The 20282-nt window shown below is 31.8% G+C and overlaps 1 protein-coding gene across 1 annotated transcript; it reads left to right on the top strand.

Annotated features, from left to right (window-relative positions):
• Nucleotides 1-2986: 2986 nt before the first annotated feature.
• LOC148302621 (TBC1 domain family member 30-like) lies at nucleotides 2987-18359 on the top strand. The gene is made up of 12 exons (XM_088271327.1): nucleotides 2987-6276; nucleotides 9294-9424; nucleotides 9777-9902; nucleotides 11405-11496; nucleotides 13243-13336; nucleotides 14221-14380; nucleotides 15403-15574; nucleotides 16309-16498; nucleotides 16587-16694; nucleotides 16947-17118; nucleotides 17220-18223; nucleotides 18333-18359. The coding sequence occupies exons 1-12, from the start codon at nucleotides 6213-6215 to the stop codon at nucleotides 18357-18359; spliced, it is 2340 nt and encodes a 779-aa protein (XP_088127453.1). The 5' UTR covers nucleotides 2987-6212.
• Nucleotides 18360-20282: the final 1923 nt, after the last annotated feature.

The raw sequence follows: 20282 nt of genomic DNA, 5'->3' as shown, positions 1-20282 counted from the left end.
ATATATATATATATATATACATATATATATATATATATATATATATATATATATATATATATATATATATATATATATATATATATATATATATATATATATATATATATATATATATATATATATATAAATATATATATATATATATATATATATATATATATATATATATATATATATATATATATATATATATATATATATATATATATATATATATATATATATATATATATATATATATATATATATATATAAATATATATATATATATATATATATATATATATATATATATATATATATATATATATATATATATATGTGTGTGTGTGTGTGTGTGTGTGTGTGTGTGTGTGTGTGTACGTATTTTCATGAATTCCTCAATAAATTTTCTTGTCAACATCTCTCAATTCCTTGGTATGAATGAGGTATATGCTTACCCAAATATTATTTTTCCTTGGTCTCCAATACCAATAAATAATTTCAGAACATACCTGCCAGAGGTCCTGGTACTCTGATTGATGAGTTATTGGCAGAAATATATGGCTGCAGGATAGGGAGACTACCAGGACGACATGAAGGACAAGGTGTAGATAGTGAACCATGTACATCCACGACATCTGAACCGACGTGTATCGTTGACCAATCCGAGATCAGAAAAATGTGTAAGAATCTCACTTGTAAAAACGTATATATAATCTAGTACAGTGTTCCGCAAAGTGTGTGCCGCGGCACACTGGTGTACCGTGGTGATTACTTGGTGGCCGAGGAAATATTTAGTTTTGTAAAGATAACACACCTAGAAATAGCTGAAATCTATGCGAGCGAGGTTGCGCGAAGAGCTTGCATATAGGGTTTTTGACTCTGACTACATACTATTAAATAAAATAAAAATAAAAACGCCTGAGGACGATCAACGAAGAGGTGAGAGCAGCCTTATCAACAATTGCTCCAAAATTTTATCACCTGTGCTCAGTAGGCTCACAGTTCGCATTAAACATCAATTGTTATAAATCGCTCACTCCTTTCAACAATGTCAAAATTAAAAAAAACTTGATTTTTCAGGAGATCGTTTTTAAAGTTTAAAAATATTATAAAATGTATTAAAAATAAATATCAAGCCACTTATTGAACTTTTAACTGTGCAACAGATATTTTTAGGTAAAACCTGCATGTTTTTTCTCCTTTAGAAAAATATTGAGTTTATTTAAAAAATAATAAAAACCATACCTTTTCTTCAAAATGCAAAAAAAAACACTTTCTGCCCTGTAGCGCGTAAATATAAAGTTAAAAATATGCCGCTTTTGCTGAGATCTAGTACATTTTCTGAGACACAACTGAAAATTGACGATTTTTGATATATGACGTTGTTGAAAGGAGTGAGCGATATCCTTTCGGATTATATTTATTTTAATAATAAATCAATATTAAATTAACTTTTTCTTCTTCTTTGGTGTACCTTCAAAATTTCTTGATTTGGCAGGTGTACCTTGAACGGAAAAAGTTCACGGAACACTGTTCTAGTATATCAAAATTCTATCGATTAATTGTAATTTTTATTCAACATAATTATGTAGGTACATCGCATAATATTAAATACAATCTTCTTCTTCTTCTTTTTTTGATGGCTTTTCACCCTTTTTGGGTGTTATAGCCAGTGTCGAGTTATTCTTTATTTACACTTTTTACATTTGACTTATAAGTGTTAGTATTCCTGTTAGTGGGGTTAGTTTTATTAGTTATGTTAGTTTGTTTAGTGAGTTATTTTAGTAAGTTATCATACACCTTTACAAATTTATACAATTAATTTTAAGATATTTACAAATTATTTTATAAACAAGTTTGTTAGGGGAGGTTAGTAAGGTTAAGATGTTGGTGGGAAATGGGACGTTTATGCTGGAGAGGTCTGAAAGGAAGCTCGGGTAGCCGTCATTCAACGGGCACCCAAACATGTGATCTAGATCCTCCTCTTCAAGACGGCATTCACACATGGCAGTATCCCGGACATGTATTCTAAACAAGTGAGCACTGCAACAGCAGTGGCTTAGTCGCATTTATTAAATACAATAACATGAACACAAACTATCATTGAAGAAATAGGAGAAATTCAACTCCCCACCCCAGTATCCACCATCTTTCGAACCTAATTCTAAAATTGCGGCCATAATTTCTAAAGTGATAAAGCTAAACACATTGAAACAATGATTTTTTTATGGATTGTTATTATTATTTTTCATTATTATTTTAATTGTAAATAAAAATAAGACTTGACACTGGCAGAAACATTCTCTCACTGGGTGATTGCCAAATAAATAAATAATATAAAATATAAAATAAAATTACAAAAACTTCGTATTAGGACATCCAATGATTATTATAATAAAAGGATGAAAATAAGAGCGAAGAGTTGGAGGACCTTCCACTTCATACTATAATACACAACACACGCAAATAAGACCGGGTGGTGTTCAATATTTCCTCTTCTTTTCAAGGTGTACGCGAACTGTCCGCAACCCTCGTACCTATGCAGTCGCGTTCCCTCCAGTTAGGACAGCAATTAGCTCGCAAACTGTGCGCAAGGGATACACTAAGACGGAAAAGGAGAAGATTGTGTTCCACCATTACATCCATACTCCGGAAAATACAGCTCTTCAGCGGTAAATATGAGGAACCTAGGGATATGTTCCATGTACTCACATAAACTTAAATTATAACACCCAATATCATATAAAGACCAAATAATGAAAAACTTTAAAAAAAGTTGAAATCCAAAAAAAAAAATTCTAATAATGTCCGCCTCCGTAGTGCAATGGTCAGCATGCTCGCCTACCGTTCTGGAGGTCCCGGGTTCGATTCCCGGGGGGGTTTAATAAATATAAGTGATTTTTTCACTCTAATATTTATTCAATATTACACTGGACTGGTACCTGAAGTGGAGGATCACCTTTCCTTCATGTGTAATCGATCGAGATAACACTGCGTTTATATGAAGCAGTGCCCTATGCACCATTGGGGTGCGGTAAGGGATTTATTATTACTAATAATAATCTTAATTTTTTTTTAAATTCCTTACCACTACTTTACATGTTTCCGTTACCTCAAACTCCACTCCCTAACTTACCCCCCCCCCGCTCCCTCATTTATAATCCCACCTGCCTCTATCAGTACAGATAATATTTTTTTTATATGTTTAATTTTTTATACCGGCAAGCGCGGTGGCGTAGTTGGGTAGACGCTCGACTGCGAAACTGGCGTCGCGGGTTCGATTCCCGCCAAATGTAAAATAAATTAAATAAAGATTTATTTTCAATTGGTCTGGGTATTTGTGATGTATTTTTCACACTTATCTTCCCTATCCTTACTATCCCACCTCCTGAAAATCCTCTAAAAGTAGAGACTTTGTTACTTAAAAAAATAAGAGGTAATCATCTGTAGCTTCCAAAATAAAAAATAAATAATACTAAAGTGGTAAAAAAAAACAAGTGTTTCATTTGTAATTTGACCATTTCATACTACAAAGTGAATTTCGAAACAATAAAAAACATGTAGGTACTTAGCATGTTGCAAAAATATAATATACATATGTAGATACGTAATGTCATCATTGAATAACTTTAACCCCAAAACTTTAAACCCCAAAAAAAGCTTTAAACCCATTTATACAAGGTTCTTGGCACTAGAATACGAATCGATACATCCAACCATTACAAATATATACTTTTACAGACACCCACGTATGTACATAATAATACTACACCGAATGAAATAATTCATATAGTTGTATCTTATGTATGATCAATAGGTAATTTATATATTTTGTAAAATAACAATAAAAATGTCATTAGTTCACTGTATGATGTTATATATATATGTATTTTGTAGCATTCTTGTCTTTTTCCCCATGTTGCACATTGAAAATGGAAAATGTAGTTTAACACCCACAGATGGCAGTATAACCTACTCTTTAATTCGGTGTGCGACTGCGCAGTTATCGGAAAGGTTACTACTGGATTGATTATATTTGAAATTTGAAGCATGTTAATATTTTTTAAGTAATTTTAACTTATATCTTAAAACAAAAATACTATTTCAGATCGTTTTCATATTTTCAGAAAAACGGTTTAGCTTCCAACAAATATGTTAAGAAGATTATTAGTAGTTTCAGATACAGATGTCAGGCCTGAGATGATGTCTTAGTAATGTAATATAGATATCTTTGCTTCTATTCAGTACAAAAAAAATAAAAATAAGTTATTTAAAACTCCTTAAAATACGGATGCATAAGTGGTTAAAAATTGATAAAATTTTGAAAATAAAAGGCCAAAAATAAATGTAAAACTATCTACACTACGTAATTAAATCAGTAATTTCTGTATGAAATATTAACTCAAGTATCAATAATTTGAAGCTGTAATCTGCTACGATATATGTTTATACATCTTTCGATCGTGTAACAAAAATAAATTGATGTTTACATGTTCACAACCAGGACAATTTTACTTTTTTTTTTTACTTATTGCACTATGGTATGTGTTATAGGAGTTGCTACTATAGTTGCATACGTATCGGTTTTGCCACTGACGTAAGCGTTCCATCTTGTATGTATATGATATTTTCCTCTTGACGTAATCTCTAGTTGAGTGGTAGGGGGTAAGAAGAAAGAGCGACTGGTGCGTACATTCTGCGGAGAGCCTGAAGCTCGATATTATAAACTCAGAACAAAAAATATGAAATGACATATTCATAAACGGTCATAACGTATATATGATATCATAACTTTTATGTATACCTACTCATAAAAATTTATGAAGATTTTATCTGATTATATAAGTAAATTGATATCTGATGAACTGAAAAAAGACAATAAGATCAATTGAATTCGTAAGAGTTTTCTGGTGTTTTAATGAAAGGTGACTTCCATTCGTAAATATAATTCCATTTCTCCTCTTCGGTCTATCATCATGGCTCCTCATCAATTAAGATATTTGTTTGTATATATTATAGTTAAACTATCAAATTATCGTCTCAGAAATGGATAGCATAATTAATTTAGTTAATTTCGAGAGTTAAAACGATTGTGTAAATCGCCTGTCTCTTAATTTTATTTGTTCTTCCCTTTATCCGCAACCAATACTGCTTAAGACAGTGCTCCTACAGAAATTGATCAATTAAAAATATATTGATGTGCGGTTTGTAAAATCCTTTCATAATTATCATAAAAATGTCCTGGTAAAACTAATGATGTTACCAAATGTATAAACCGAGTTATCTATTACGACTTAATAACATTCGAAGAGAATTACTCGCTACTTGAAAGGCACGATGATAAATTTGATGTTTAGCATCAATATTTGTGTAAATATGTTTCCCTTGGCGAGGTGGCGTCGAATTGGCTTGTCGTTTTCCTCGCTACGCGCCTTCCATTTCTGGCTGAGTCTTGTGTAGGGGAGCAGGCGATCGATCGCACCACCGCTGCACATTACCCGCTACTCGCCTCCGCCCACAGCTGTTCCAGTCGGTGCGCCAGTAGCTCGTGCACCGAGTCTCGCCTGACTCGGTATCCTTAGGCCCCGACGTTCTGTCAAATTTCCTCGAGTGTCCTCCAAAATAAAAAGCATACTGCGGAATATCGTTATCAACATTATCAAACGCACTATGCTCGCGAAACGTAAGACTATCAACTCGCGGCGTGGTGAAATCATTTGTTATGATGTATGCTTCCAATCTAAATATGGATTCGTTAACTTGCAAAACATTTACTTTAACTAGTTATATTATTATTTATTTTTAGAATAATGGCTAGTGTGTGTTTTACCGAAATCTGTCGACCGGAAGTTATAATTTTGTAAACCAAATTTAATTTGTGACGTAAACATGACGTTGGTTTTTGCGAGTAAATCATTCTAGAATATCATTTTATTCAATATGGTAAAAAGAAGCAAAGTAAAGTTGTACTCGAAAACCAAATACCCTCCGAAATTGGACAAAGCTAGTCTTTCAATACCTTTATCGAAAACAAATTGAAATAATAAAAATTAAAACAAATTTGACGATGTTACGGAAGGTAATTGATGAAATATTGTGAAATCGGAGTGTTTAGTCGGTCGGAGGGCACCATGCCGGGCCTAGGCCCGAGGCCCAGCCCCCGGTAGGGCTGCGCCCCCCGCATTCCGCGCCCTTTCCACCCTATGTGATGTCACCCGGCACCCATGAGCGGCCTGATAAACTCTCTGAAAAACCTGGCTGGATCCTCCAAGCAAGGTGGCGCTACCGGTAAGACTAAAATAGTATTTTTTTTTTATTAAACAATATAAATTACCTTTATTACAATGTCTAATGTCTATTTTCTCGACGTGCCTCAAAGTTTGAAATGACATATAATATTTTAGCATTCTTCACGGTTTTCATAATATGTTTAAGTTGGTTTTCTTTATCTATTTCGGATATTACCCTTGTATAAGCATATATTAAACTAAAATAAAACATGCTAATAAATTTGTTTAAAACACACATTTTCATAACAAGTAATTATGGTAGAACACTTGGTATGAACATAATGCAGTTACCCATAATATACAATACAATGATTTCATGAAAATAAAATTACATTTTCATTTTAATAATTATATAATTGATTTGAATCACACATTTAAAACAATTTTTTAAATTCAATTATTCCGCAAAAGCTTTTACTATACACTATAGTACATTTACAAAATCAATTAGATTTTTGATGTGCGTTATTATTACAAATTAAATATATAAACGAGTATTTTGTAAAAATCTACAATCTTAAATCATTACCATATCAGTTTAGGATATTATAAACATGTATTGTTCAATTATTTTACTAAAGGGTTTAATTGTATTTAACTGATAACATAAACGGCGACAAAGGATAAAAAAACGGATGTTTATGTTATAAATATGTAGTTTATGTGATTGGCCTACTCTGTTTTACAACGGTATTATACTTCATTTTCATTTTAATATCGTTTACATAACGTGCAATTAATAAAACATTTTTTTAGATGCTAAACGGAAAATTTCACTAATAAAAATGCTGAAAAACAGTCACGTTTTTCCGCATTGTTTCAACCTGGATTATAAACGAGGAAAAGCGTAATGTCAGATTGTTGAACAAAAACCTTTTATAATAATTACCAAAATTACTCTCCATGCCTGTTTATTTATACAACACATTTTTTAAAGGAATGACCCGCAAAGCCTCTACTTTTTTTTCACTTCTTTGCAGGCAGGATAGTAAGGATAGGGAATTAAATGTGAAAAATATATCACAAGAACCCAGACCAATTTAAATAAATATTTCTTAACTACGATGTTGTTGGTAAGGACATTCAAGAAGCTGTCAGAATATACTCGTACGAAGTAGATAATTTTCCTGATTTTTATTATTCAATACTGTCGAATTAACCATTTCAATAGTAATTCTTTTAGTATACCGGTGGCTGTAAAAAAATTAGGAGTAGTTAAATCAATAATATTATGATTCGGTAAGTATGGTTAATGACGAAGAGTCACCGACTGCAGTTGTTGCAACATTGTGATTGCTATCCAGCGATAGTAGTGCGCGGTCGGTTAGAACCAATCGGAAATATTGATTAATCTATATTGATAATTTTATCGCGAGCCTCTCCATTATTATTAGCATTGCTTTTCAGAACACATTTATTGCCACTATTGTGCTTACATAATAATCTGTGGATAATACCAGCACAAGATTACAACATCATCATGAGTGTTCTCTGCCAAATCTTCCGTTTCGGTACTGTTTACTTTCGATGCCTGGATTCGAACATTTCCAGTTGTTCCAGGAATCATTATTTATAATATGTAATAATATATGCCACCACAAAGTCAGTTGGTGGTCAACTACGAAACTGAGAATGTGGGTTTGATTTCTGCCGATTGTTAAATGAATTATAAATTACTAAAAGATTCACCAATGAAAATATGGGCAAACGGATATTATCTTTAAAGTTACGGAACCATTCCATGTGCACTTTTCGATATATCAGCAAATTATTTTCATATTGACGAGTTATAAAGAAAAACAAAACAATTACTGCAACTTTTTATTTAAAATATCCCCTTTATTTATCTTTTTTGACCTGAGAGAGAGTTATATATAGTTTTTCCCAAATTTAGTAATGCATGCCTTTCGTATAACTTGATTGATTGAAATATCCGATTCGGGAAAACTGTTGATTGACTATTTTCAGTGACTTGCTATCATGCATACTGCATCGTACTGATTGGCAATTAAACTTCCTCATATTCGTACCTACATTTATATTCTAGTAATCTCAAACTCAGGGACAACAAAGAAATTGCCACGCTCTGGGCAAAACCAAAGCCAGGTGCTCATTTTCCTTTTTCAAATCCTACAGATTAACACCCAATTTTTGTGATTTCGATTTTTGATGTCTGGATAACGACATCCCTAAAAATCCCATAAAAAATGTCATAATGATTTTAATAATAATAATAATAACATTTTGGGAATTTATGAGTGCATACATCTTGTAATTCCGTTACGTAATAAAATGCACGTGTAAGTGGAAAAATAAAAGAAATTTTATGCGGGAATGTCTATTTTGTGTATTAAAAGCATTGTTAACTTTGTGGTATGGTTATATTACACTCCTCTTATCATTCATGATTACTTTACCTAATACGGAATCGGAATAATGATTCCATCATCAGATCAAATGTAGACTATAAAGCGGTCACTCCTTTCAAGAACGTCATAAATCAAAAAACTTGATTTTTCAGGAGAACGTTTTCAAAGTTTAAAAATATAACACAATGTATTAAAAATAAATATCAAGCCACATATTGAACTTTTTACTGTGCAACAGATATTTTTAGGTAAAACCTGAAGGTTTTTTTCTCCATTTGAAAAATATTTAGTATATTTTTAAAAAAAGTAATTAAACAATACCTTTTCTTCGAAATGCAAAAACAACACTTCCTGTAGCGGGTAAATATTAAGTTTAAAATATGCCGCTTTTGCTAGGATATAGTACATTTTTTGGGCATTCCGAAAACACGCACAACTGAAAATTGTCGATTTTTGATTTATGACGTTCTTGAAAGGAGTGAGCGAAATGTAGTCTACATTTGACCTGATGGTTGCGAAATGATTATTCCGCAACCGGTAGCCATGAAGTAGTGTTGTTAAGTGGTATTACACAAAGTAAACGTTAACTGATGAGGAGAGTGTCAATTTGCATGTCGCCTGTTTTGAAATGAGTTTTACTTTGCAGGTGGTGGAGACGCGGAAATGCGCTTCTCGGTGTCGCCGCGCGGGGGCGCCAGCGGCTGGGCCGAGTGGCTGCGGGCCATGCGCCTCGTGGCGCGACTGCCCGCCGGAGTGCCCCTCGAGTTCCGCAAGAAGGTCGCCATAAACACCATCCAACCAAACTTTATTAGCCTGATACTCTGAGTTTAAAATACAATTAGGTATATCCCTTGACAGGGTTGGCATTCGACATTCACGGCTAAGGACTCTCACGCACGAATTGTGTTTTTTTGTGTTTTTTTTTGTGTTTTTTTATTCTTCTTTTAAGAGTTACTGAGACTACGAATCAAGACTATAAAAGCCCGTGAGGGCTCAAAAATTTTACACTTCACGTCGGATGCCTTTCTGTTTTGGGATAACGAGATAATTTTTAACCATGTATATGTACGAGCCCAGCACGTTACTGTGTTTCGCATATATTTTAATTAAATTCATTCATTCCTTATAGTTATGGCTCACCATCGCGGAACAACACCTGAAAGTAAAGGGGGTAGACTGGAGCAAGGCTGAGAAGACTTGTTTCAGCGAATGGACAAACCCAGATGACACCGAACTGGGAGTGCAGATTGTCAAGGTGATAACATGCTTTTTCAAACAGTTTTATACGAACGTACTCTTAAGAATGCTTTTAACCTAAGGTCCAGCGGAGAATTTATAATTATGAAAGACGGAGTTTTGTTTGAAGAGCCCATTTTTTTACAATCTGATGTTATCATGTACACTCGCACATATTTTTTTACAAATAATGCAGCACTTAAGAACATTATTAATTCCTTTAACAGTGTGGATATCTTTTTATTTATACATAATCCATATTTGAAAAGGAAAAGCACTTTTTTGCTAGTGCTAAAATTTAATAATTATTATGGCGGTACAATAACTTTGTAGCGGTTTTTTATATAAAAAAGGTAATTTAACCAATTCGTACAAAAAACATTAATTTACTCAAATATTTTTCTTTTAAAAATAACATTTGAAATAAATATTTAATGATTTACCACATACGTTCACATTTGCTTAAAAGATTTTATTGCGAATTCAATAACTATATGATGTATACTATTATTTTGATAATAAATTACTTTTTTATATTTGTATGTATTAAAAAATAATGCTGCACACTAGCGATTTTTTTATAAAATACGATTTCAGTTTATGTAAAGGAAATAGATAAGAAAATAAACAATGGAGATGTGGAAATGGAAATGGATGGTTTCCTAGGAGATTTAAGGAAGCCACTTCCATTACTCTTATAGCACGTACTCGTACTAATGAGGAAATCAGACACCCGCTGTTTGCGCTTGAACATAGTGAATAGTTAATCGTGTCACCAATTACCACTCGAGCTTTAGATTACCCTTACGTGAGATTTATATATTCCGGGACGCAATTACTTCGTACGTATTATCAGATCTACAACTCGTGTGTTTGTGTGTGTATATACATTTCCAAGATACTAAATATTTTTCTTTTCATATGCATAGTGTACCTAATAGCAAAGTGCGTAATTCAACATACATGTGAATGCACATAGAGAAAAGATTAAAAACGTATTTTTTGCTTTCCTAAAAAGGCAACACAAGGCTTACGAGCTCATTAAGGACATGAAGTTGGACTAACGTATTTAGTATTTATTTCAACTAACTGTGACATCACGAGTTATAAGTTATTGATATTTCTCAGTAGGATGAATTAGGGATAATCCCCCTTTATATTTTATTATTGGGAGATTAAAGACCATTAACATAAATAGTTCTGAGATTTAAAAAAAACGCAACTAAAGTATACTCGTAGGAAAATGTTTTCATTTTATTGCCAATTTCTGTTCTCGTATTATTTTCTAAAGCTTTTAAATTTGTAAAATTGATTAATTATAGTTAAGTGTGATAAGTCACTAAATCTTTTTTAAAGTTTTTTTTTCACTTTGAATACGAATTAACAAAAAACTAGTTTTCTTGGTTAATCTTTGTGGAAGTAACTTTGCGGACATTTAAAGATATTACATAACTTTTCACTTTTTACGAGTTTTTACTCAAATTCCATTTATCTTCTCAACTTTATTTTTGTTTAATCCAGGATCTGCACAGAACCGGATGCTCCTTGTTTTGTGGGTCAGAAGGAGTAGAAAATCAAGCAGTTCTCAAGAGGGTTCTTCTGGCATATGCACGGTTAGATTTGACAGTATTTAATATTGAAAATGTCGTTAAATATGTAATATATATTATGGGCTTAATAAATTACTACCTACTTACATATTCAATGCAAAATTAAAAACTATTTAAATAATGATTAACCATTTGGTAATGACATATTTAAAGCTTTATAATTGGTGAAACTTTCATTCTCTAAAAAACATGTTATTTTTCATTTTAAGTATACATATGTTATTATTTTTTATATACAATTTATATTGCTTTCTCCGTGTTCAAAGTACCTACAAAGTACCTCATTTATGATGAATACTGTGTAATTATATAATGGTTTTAAATAACAAGTGATATTGAATAAAAATACGATTAATCCATCATAAAAGGCTTCACGTTATAAGCTAATCATATAATGTATTTATTTTATATTTTAACTGGGTCACCATACAACGGCTGCGATTACGATAATACATTTGTACTGACTGGCTTCTGAAGACTTAACGCTTATTTTGCTAAGGTCAACCTTTCAATGGCCAACGGTTTTGGGTGTCATCAAAACGCTATGATGGTTAATATACCTATATAAATAATATTCTAACGATCTGGGAATGATCAAGACAGGGAATATAGGTTCATCTTTTACAGCAGTTAGACATAAAAAATACTTAATTTCCAGAAGAATATAATCACTTAGAATGTAAGCTTTACTTTGAGAAAATGCCCTCGTAAGTACCCATACTTAGTGAATATTAAGACTTTTGGGTTCATAATATAATCAATATGCGGAAGACTTTTATGGTATCATAACGAGCTGGCGAACCTGTAACATTAATTGTATCGACTAAATACATGTATAAAACATTTTACATAATAATGAACAAAACAACGCAATACGTATTTTCTAAGATTTACTAATAAAATTTAGATTCAGTAGTAAACATTCATAAAGATTTTTAATAAAATTTCCGTTTTGTTTCAATGTATCTGAAAATTTACAAATAAATTTCACAGTATTGTGGTGTTGTAAGTATAATTAGAATTATCGACATAAAACATGAAATATGTTATTAAGATTTAAAATAAATTATAAGTCATCAAAATAATTATAAAATTACTAGGTAATATTTCAAAATTATAAATGGGATAAAAAATCATTTGTAAGAAAAAAAAATCAGTGGATGCTTCTTATAAAAATAAAAATAATTACAATATTAAGGTAATTTAAATACTGCCATTTTAACAAAATATAGTCTCAAATACTGTTTACATTTTTATTATTTACTACGTCTCATGCTCTGTATTTTACTCGAACTAAATTGTAACTTAAATATAAGATCTAAATAAAATTGATTAATTACCCTCCATAGAACAAATAAAAGAAAGGAATATTGCTTAAAAATAAGGATTTGAATTTATAATTTAGTTCTAACTTTAATTTCCATAATTTAATTCTATTTTAATGCTACCAACTCCATCATGTTTCAGTATTCGTTAAATAGTTTTAAAATCTCTCGGTTATGGCTAATAGCTGCTAATGACAAGTGTTTTCATTAGATTAATTAAGTAAGTAAATTATGTAATTTATGGTGTTCATTATTTTTTAAACCCATATTGGCCCACTTACCATACCTACCACTCCATATTCGACACACTTTCCGGCTACGATAACTCTGTTGTGAAAAATTCAATACACATATTTTTAAGTTCCATAGTAAGAAGATATTATTTTTTTACTTGTGAATTTAATGTTTTTTCCCAATATTTCAGGTGGAATAAGGCAGTGGGCTATTGTCAAGGCTTTAATATGCTAGCTGCATTGATTTTAGAAGTAATGGACCGATCAGAAAGTGATTCACTTAAGGTAAATATTATTTTGACCCGTATAAGAATACAATAGTGCAATAAGGCACTGAATATTATTTATGCAGTGTTTACTTAAAGTTATTTCATGAACACAAGGGGATCAGACCTACGCTTCGAGTACCTGTATAGAGTTCATGACGGCAAGGGTATTCAAGAAAATAAATAATTACATAAACCCCCTGATAATCAATTCTGGGACTTCATACACAGCAGATAACTACTCTTGCCAACACACCATGGAAGCGAATAAAAGACTATAATTTTTCGTTTTTCGAATAGGGCACTTCATCAGATCGACGCGGTTTAAGCTCGATCGTAAATTATACGAAGGCAAGGTGATCTTATTTATCTTTATACGGTGTATGTTTATAAAATATCAAATAACCCAATTAAAACGAAGGTAGATAATTTTTAATTTCATTCATTCGAACCCTTATCCGCACCCTAATGGTGTATAGGGCACTCCATCATATAAACGAAATGTTATCTTGATCGTTAACACGCGAAGGGAAGGTGATCAGCCCTCCGCTTCAGGTACCAGTCTAGGGTAATATTAAATAAATATTATTGTGAAAAATACATTTATATTTATTAGACCCCCCCCCTGGGAATCAAACGCAGGACCTCCAGAACGGTAGCCGAGCGCGCTGACCATTACACTACGGAGGTGGACAATTTTTAATTGACATCTTTATTTACATTTAACAGTTGGTTTTTAAATAGAGCTACATAAATTATGAATTTTCCTTATCCACGAAAATATATTTGTTCGTGTTGAAAATCTATGTAACGTATACATTATCTAATTGAACGTATTACATAGCCATCAGTTTACCCCTCCCATTTATTACCTAATTTTTATTTTCGTTTGATTAATTATAGGTTATGATATACTTGATCGAAGCAGTTCTTCCTGAAGGATACTTTGCCAATAATCTCCGAGGCTTGTCAGTAGATATGGCTGTATTCAGAGATCTTCTAAAACTGCGTCTTCCTCGGCTATCAGCTCATCTTGATAAACTCCAAAAGGGAGCGGCTGAAGGTATCGTTAATTCAATAATTGTTTTTTTTCAATACCTACATACATACCGACCTACTGCCTATAATTATTAAGCTGTACTAACTTTAACAGTATGGGTAAGAACTAACCAAAAATATGCAAATGAGTAATATTGCCAATTCAAACTAAATTATACGACAAAAACCAATATTTTTATGTACAATTAGTTAAATCTAATTAAAAAAAATGGTAGTTTCCTGTAAAAAACCGTCACTATTAAATAAAAGCAATTATAATGACAAATTATACAAGTTCATCATGGCATCGACATTGCAAGCAATTTTTATATTATTTTTACATTATATATATATGGATATATATATGTGTACATATATATATATATATATATATATATATATATATATATATATATATATATATATATATATATATATAAATATATATATATATATACATATATATATATATATATATATATATATATATATATATATATATATATATATATATATATATATATATATATATATATATATATATATATATATATATATATATATATATATATATATATATATTTATATATATATATAATTTATTATTAGATTAAAACCAATATTTTTAGCTTTTCCACTTTTTTATTTGACCAGCGACCGGGTTTCGTCGTTACCGACAGACATCATCAGACTGGTAAAAATATTGGTTTTAATCTAATAATAAATTAAAAATGCAATTCCATCACGAAGTGTCAGTGGATAATATAAATATATATATATATATATATATATATATATATATATATATATATATATATATATATATTTATATATACATATAAATATTTATATATATATAAACATATATATATATATATATATATATATATATATATATATATATATATATATATATATATATATATATATATATATATATATATATATATATAGAGCTGGTATATATATATATTTTCCTTAATAAAAAATCACTACACGGTACTGGTAAACATTTCCGAATAAGCACATAATAATATACTTTTCCAGGAAGTGTATATGAGCCGCCTCTAACGAACGTGTTTACCATGCAATGGTTCCTCACTCTCTTCTGCAACTGTCTGCCTCATGACACGGTGCTGAGGGTATGGGACTTGGCGTTTCTAGAGGGAGACGTCGTGCTGCTCACCACCGCCCTCGCCATCTGGGACACCCTACAAGAGTAAATAATCATTTCATCAAATTAAATACTCCCTTTTGACATTAAATCCTTTTGTTATACAAGATATTTTAATATTGCAAGTTACATATCAAAAAAATAATAATCATGACAGTGTAAATGTAAATTTAGTATCAAATAACTCTAGTCCTGTTTTTCTAGTAAAAAAAAATTATATGGATATAATGTCTCCCACTTTTTTCTAAACAACTTTTTCTAGGTACCTACACTTAAATTGCTCACTTATCTTAATGTAAAATATATTTATAAAAAATATTAAATTCATTGAAAAATATCTTGTTTTATAAGTATTTTATTTTTTTTATAAAAAACATGCTTTTTAATAAATATAATTATATTTCGTGGAAAACACAAAAACACAACTATTTTGTTTTTACAAAAAAGTTAAAATTAAAAAATATTCGATAAATGCAAATCTCTATACCGCTTTGATATTCAGTATATTTTTTAGTTATTTTATAACTACAAGTATGTCTCATTTACTCATAAACTGTTTTAAACGGTTTTATTTTTAATGTGTATTAAAAATATGTAGAAAATAAAATACTACAACAAATATAGAGTGTAACTAGAGTAAAAGCTTAAGTATAGAGTGTAAGCTTGAGGTATCAAAATCAACAAATTAAAATATAAAAAACAATTAAGTTATACAAGTTGTACCCGAGTATATTTTACTTTTGTGTAGTACGTTTATTGTAAAAACCCTTTATTATTAGCCGCATTTTGAAAGTGGAGTCGGCAGACGAGTTCTACTCCGTAATGGGAGAATTAGCGAGAGAAACCCTCGAAGCACCACCGGGTCACGGGGAACAACTGCTTGCTGCAGCGGCCCGACTCGGCCCCGTTCCTGAGCTCCAGAAGCTGAGAGACAAGCATAGATACAACATAACTCCGTGGGCGCAATCGGTGAGTTTTCATCATCATCATCATCATTTTCCAAACCGAAAAGTGCTGCCATATTGAAGAAAAAAATAATGTTCTATTCGTTTTACAGGTTCAGTCAGCGGCTAAAAAAGGACTTCGTCTTTTTTATTCGGAGGATGAAACAGACTCCGGTGATGACGGAGATAAACTAGCTTTAACAACAGCATACGGATTACAAGTAAAATATACTTTTCTGTTAAATATATCAATTTATCAACTATTTTAATTAATCATCAAGTGGAGGATTAAACATTTTGAATTCGATCCTTTTGGAGTGCCGACTCACGAAACTATAATATTTCTGACCACGATAAAATTTTGTTTGCTTTAAAATTTGAGAAGAGAGTGCCAATTTCGAAGCCCTTATCTAGTGATATTTGAGCTTAATTACATTTTCTTTAATAATATTTGTTATGTTTGGTTTTTCAAGAGCGGTGGACGAGGACGAGGTGCGCTGGTAGCAGCTGGAGTATTTGGTCATCCAGACCGAGAACGTTTAGCGCTAGATATTTCAGCCCTCAAGCAGCAATATGAAAGACTTCGAGAACGACAACGTCAGGCTCATATTATTCTTGCTGCAGCATGCGCGAGACAGCCACACGGTAAATATCATAGAATCAGCCGGTTCTACCGCACTCTTTATCGTAAAAATATAGTTTTGTTTCGTCAAATTACTTTATAACGTTAATCGTGTTATTTTCAGTTGGAGTATCGAGTCCAACCGGACCCATCTCGATGAATCACTTATTACTTGGGAAGCGTGCTATTGTAAGCACGAGAGGTCGAAGACTAGGACCCCCTCCGGGAGCTATTCCACCTTCACGAGCTCCAAAAACTCCTAAATCGTCAACTAAATTCCCATCTAAACTCAAATCTGAGACATTGAATTGGAAAGACGAAAATAATAAAAAAGTGCTTTGTAGAAGAGATTCAATAAACTGGAAAGATGTCAAAAATTCCACTTCTCAAAGTGAAGAAGCTGAAGATGAAAATCTAGAAGAAACGGGAAAACAATTGTCTGAAACTGAATTGAATGAAATAATGAAAACGTCAATGAGAAGTAGAAGAAAAAGTGAATCGTCAACATACAGCGAGTGTTCAGAATCTAGCACATCAACTAGTTTATGTGATGAACCAAACAGAATGAGTGATTTTGATTCTGAAGCCCCCAGTGTAAGTGATAATAACATATGCGCAGACGATGAAATACTTGAATCAGGGGCTGATAAAGAAGATAAAGAAAAGGACCATGGTGAAAGATCTAACAACAATTTCATCATTTTGGAAAACGAGGCTAGTACGTCTGAATTTGTAACATACGTTCAAGAATGTGAAGATCTTTTAGATAGAACTAATAATATTGACTGTGACAAAGGCTTGATATGTATTCTGCCTGATGAAGATTTTATCGAATTAAAGGAAAAAATTAACGAAGAAAAAGTAGAAAAAATCGAAACCAATCCCGTCAAAAAAGATGAAGCGGAATATGATTTTTGCGACTTTGTTGACTCTAATAGAGGTAAGCAATTGCGTAGCTACCTAAATGAATTCAAAATTGCCGATCACGTTACCAAGACAGAAACCTTAAGTTCAGTAGAAGAAACAGAAAAAATAGAACCAATTGAAAACCCGACAATGCTTGAAGAAGTCGAAATATGTAACAATGAACCAGAATTCAACGTTACCAAAAATAATGATACGGAAGAAGTGACATTTATGAAATCCATAAATGCAATAGAATATAATTCAACCAGTTGTGATCGTTCAAAAAGTAGTTCATTAAGTTCGATAAGTCCTATTCGGAAATCAACTCCAGGTCATACTGACAGAACCACATTCTTAAGCTATAAGAGTCCGTGTAGAGATTCTGATGTGCCAAGTGAATTTAGCGAAGATGAGAAACCGATTGTTCTCAAAATCGATAAATATTTTGAGCACAGTCCCGAATTTTTTGGGGCTAGAAAGTCGGGATCATATATAAGCTCAGACGAAGATGACGATAAGGGATTCAGAAAACATAAAACTGATCATATTTCGTCGATTAAATTAGAATGCTCTTTGCAGAGTTCTAAAGAAAAAATTAAATCTGATCATAAATCCCATCATATAAATAGGAAAAAAACAAGCGATCGAGTGAAAACACCACAAGATGAATATGACGACGTTTTTTATACTTCTGATAAGTTATATGAACGAGATAAAGATGTATTCAACAGCACAATAAGTAGCTTTGACATTATTAAATCGCCACGAAGTCAACCTGACAGAAATAGTTTTTTAGCTCAATTACCAGAAGCTTCAAGACATAGAAGGATTTCCAGCTTAGATAGTCCTCAATCTATAAAATATATTACAAAACAAGATGCAACAGAACCATCTCAAAGTGATAATTGCTCGTTTTTAGTCAATGAACAGCACGTTAGGTTAGGAATATTAGAAAAAACTAAAAGTGAGGACCTACCGCGTGACAAAATACGATCATTTTCAGTTTTAGACGATGAAATTGAATCAATCAGATCTCAATCTGGAAGACGAAATAGTGAGCGAGCTTTAAAAATTATCCAAGAAAACTCTAAAATTCTCCATCGGATATTAGTCAATCAAGTTAATAAATGTAGTACAAGAGGAACGCTGCAAGAAGAATCTCAAGAAGAAATAAATGAATCGCTGGAAAAAACATTCACACAACCAAGCAAAAATCAAAAATATCTATCATCCCCTAGATCTGCAAGTATGGATGACCAATTGTTCAAAACCAATCATTATCTAATTTCAATCGATTCTAATAAAACGAGTGATTTTATCAAAGCTCCATTACCTCAAATAAAAACAACACATGATCATAAGGATGAGATAAGTGTGAAAGGGAAAAATTGTGCGCCTATAAGGCCTAAATCTTTCGAACCCCATTTATTACCTGAAGAATCGCAAGAAACTCATCCAAAATACTTATCCGAAAAAGAACCTTCTAAAGAGCCACTTAACGATGAAAATAAAACGGATATGTTCGGTTGGGAAAACAAAGGTTTCGGTGCAAAACACAGGAAATCATCTTCCATAATTTTCCCGGACGATCCAAGTCAAAAAACAACATTAAATGATAATATTTTATCAGATTACAACGAACCTAGTAAAAATAAATACACTTATGATTACATGAGGGATACCCAAACATTAGACATTACACATGATACCGAAAAAAGAACTGGTGACCAACCTTCATCTTTTTTACAAAATGAAACAGTTGTGGGTTCTGAAGTTAATTTAAATTTACAACCCGTACCCACTTTTCCTGAATCTCCCGGCGTGGAAAAATATTCAACGTTTGCAGGTGTACGTGACACACAACTTGATAATACGGATAGTTTACGCGGCATAACAGATTCACACAAAAATGAAAACAGCATCGCAGGCACTAGCTCGTATAATGCTTCTCCTCCGTACAAATTCTCAAACAGATCAAGTGAGGCATCTAGTTATCTATTAGATGAGTCTTTGAGAACTCAAAAGAATAGTGATTTGTCATTCTCTCACGTAATTGATAGTTTTTCAAGAGTAACCGAGTTTTCTCCTGTCGATACTCATAGCAAACCAGACGGGTTAAAAATTGAAACCAGTCAATCTAGCGACATGTTCGTAATATCGTCATCGATGAGTTTATCTTTTGATCCGTCAGTAGAAGAATTACTGTCATCAAAACCAGGAACATTCAACTCCAGCGACACACTGTGTCAATTAACTTCTTTGGATCAAGTTTCAACACCAA

Source organism: Brachycentrus maculatus, unplaced genomic scaffold, assembly GCF_059751285.1.
Source record: "Brachycentrus maculatus isolate JH-2025_06_01 unplaced genomic scaffold, ASM5975128v1 h1tg000432l, whole genome shotgun sequence".
Taxonomy (NCBI): Eukaryota; Metazoa; Arthropoda; class Insecta; order Trichoptera; family Brachycentridae; genus Brachycentrus; species Brachycentrus maculatus.
This window is presented reverse-complemented; position numbering and strand designations above follow the sequence as displayed.

What these genes read in the sequence shown, in the direction of transcription:
- LOC148302621 (XM_088271327.1), top strand. Translation starts at nt 6,213, where the DNA reads ATGAGCGGCCTGATAAACTCTCTGAAAAACCTGGCTGGATCCTCCAAG. An exon ending in CCCTCGAGTTCCGCAAGAAG is followed by an intron (nt 9,425 to 9,776) that starts GTCGCCATAAAC and finishes CATTCCTTATAG; the next exon opens with TTATGGCTCACCATCGCGGA. An exon ending in TAACTCCGTGGGCGCAATCG is followed by an intron (nt 16,499 to 16,586) that starts GTGAGTTTTCAT and finishes TTCGTTTTACAG; the next exon opens with GTTCAGTCAGCGGCTAAAAA.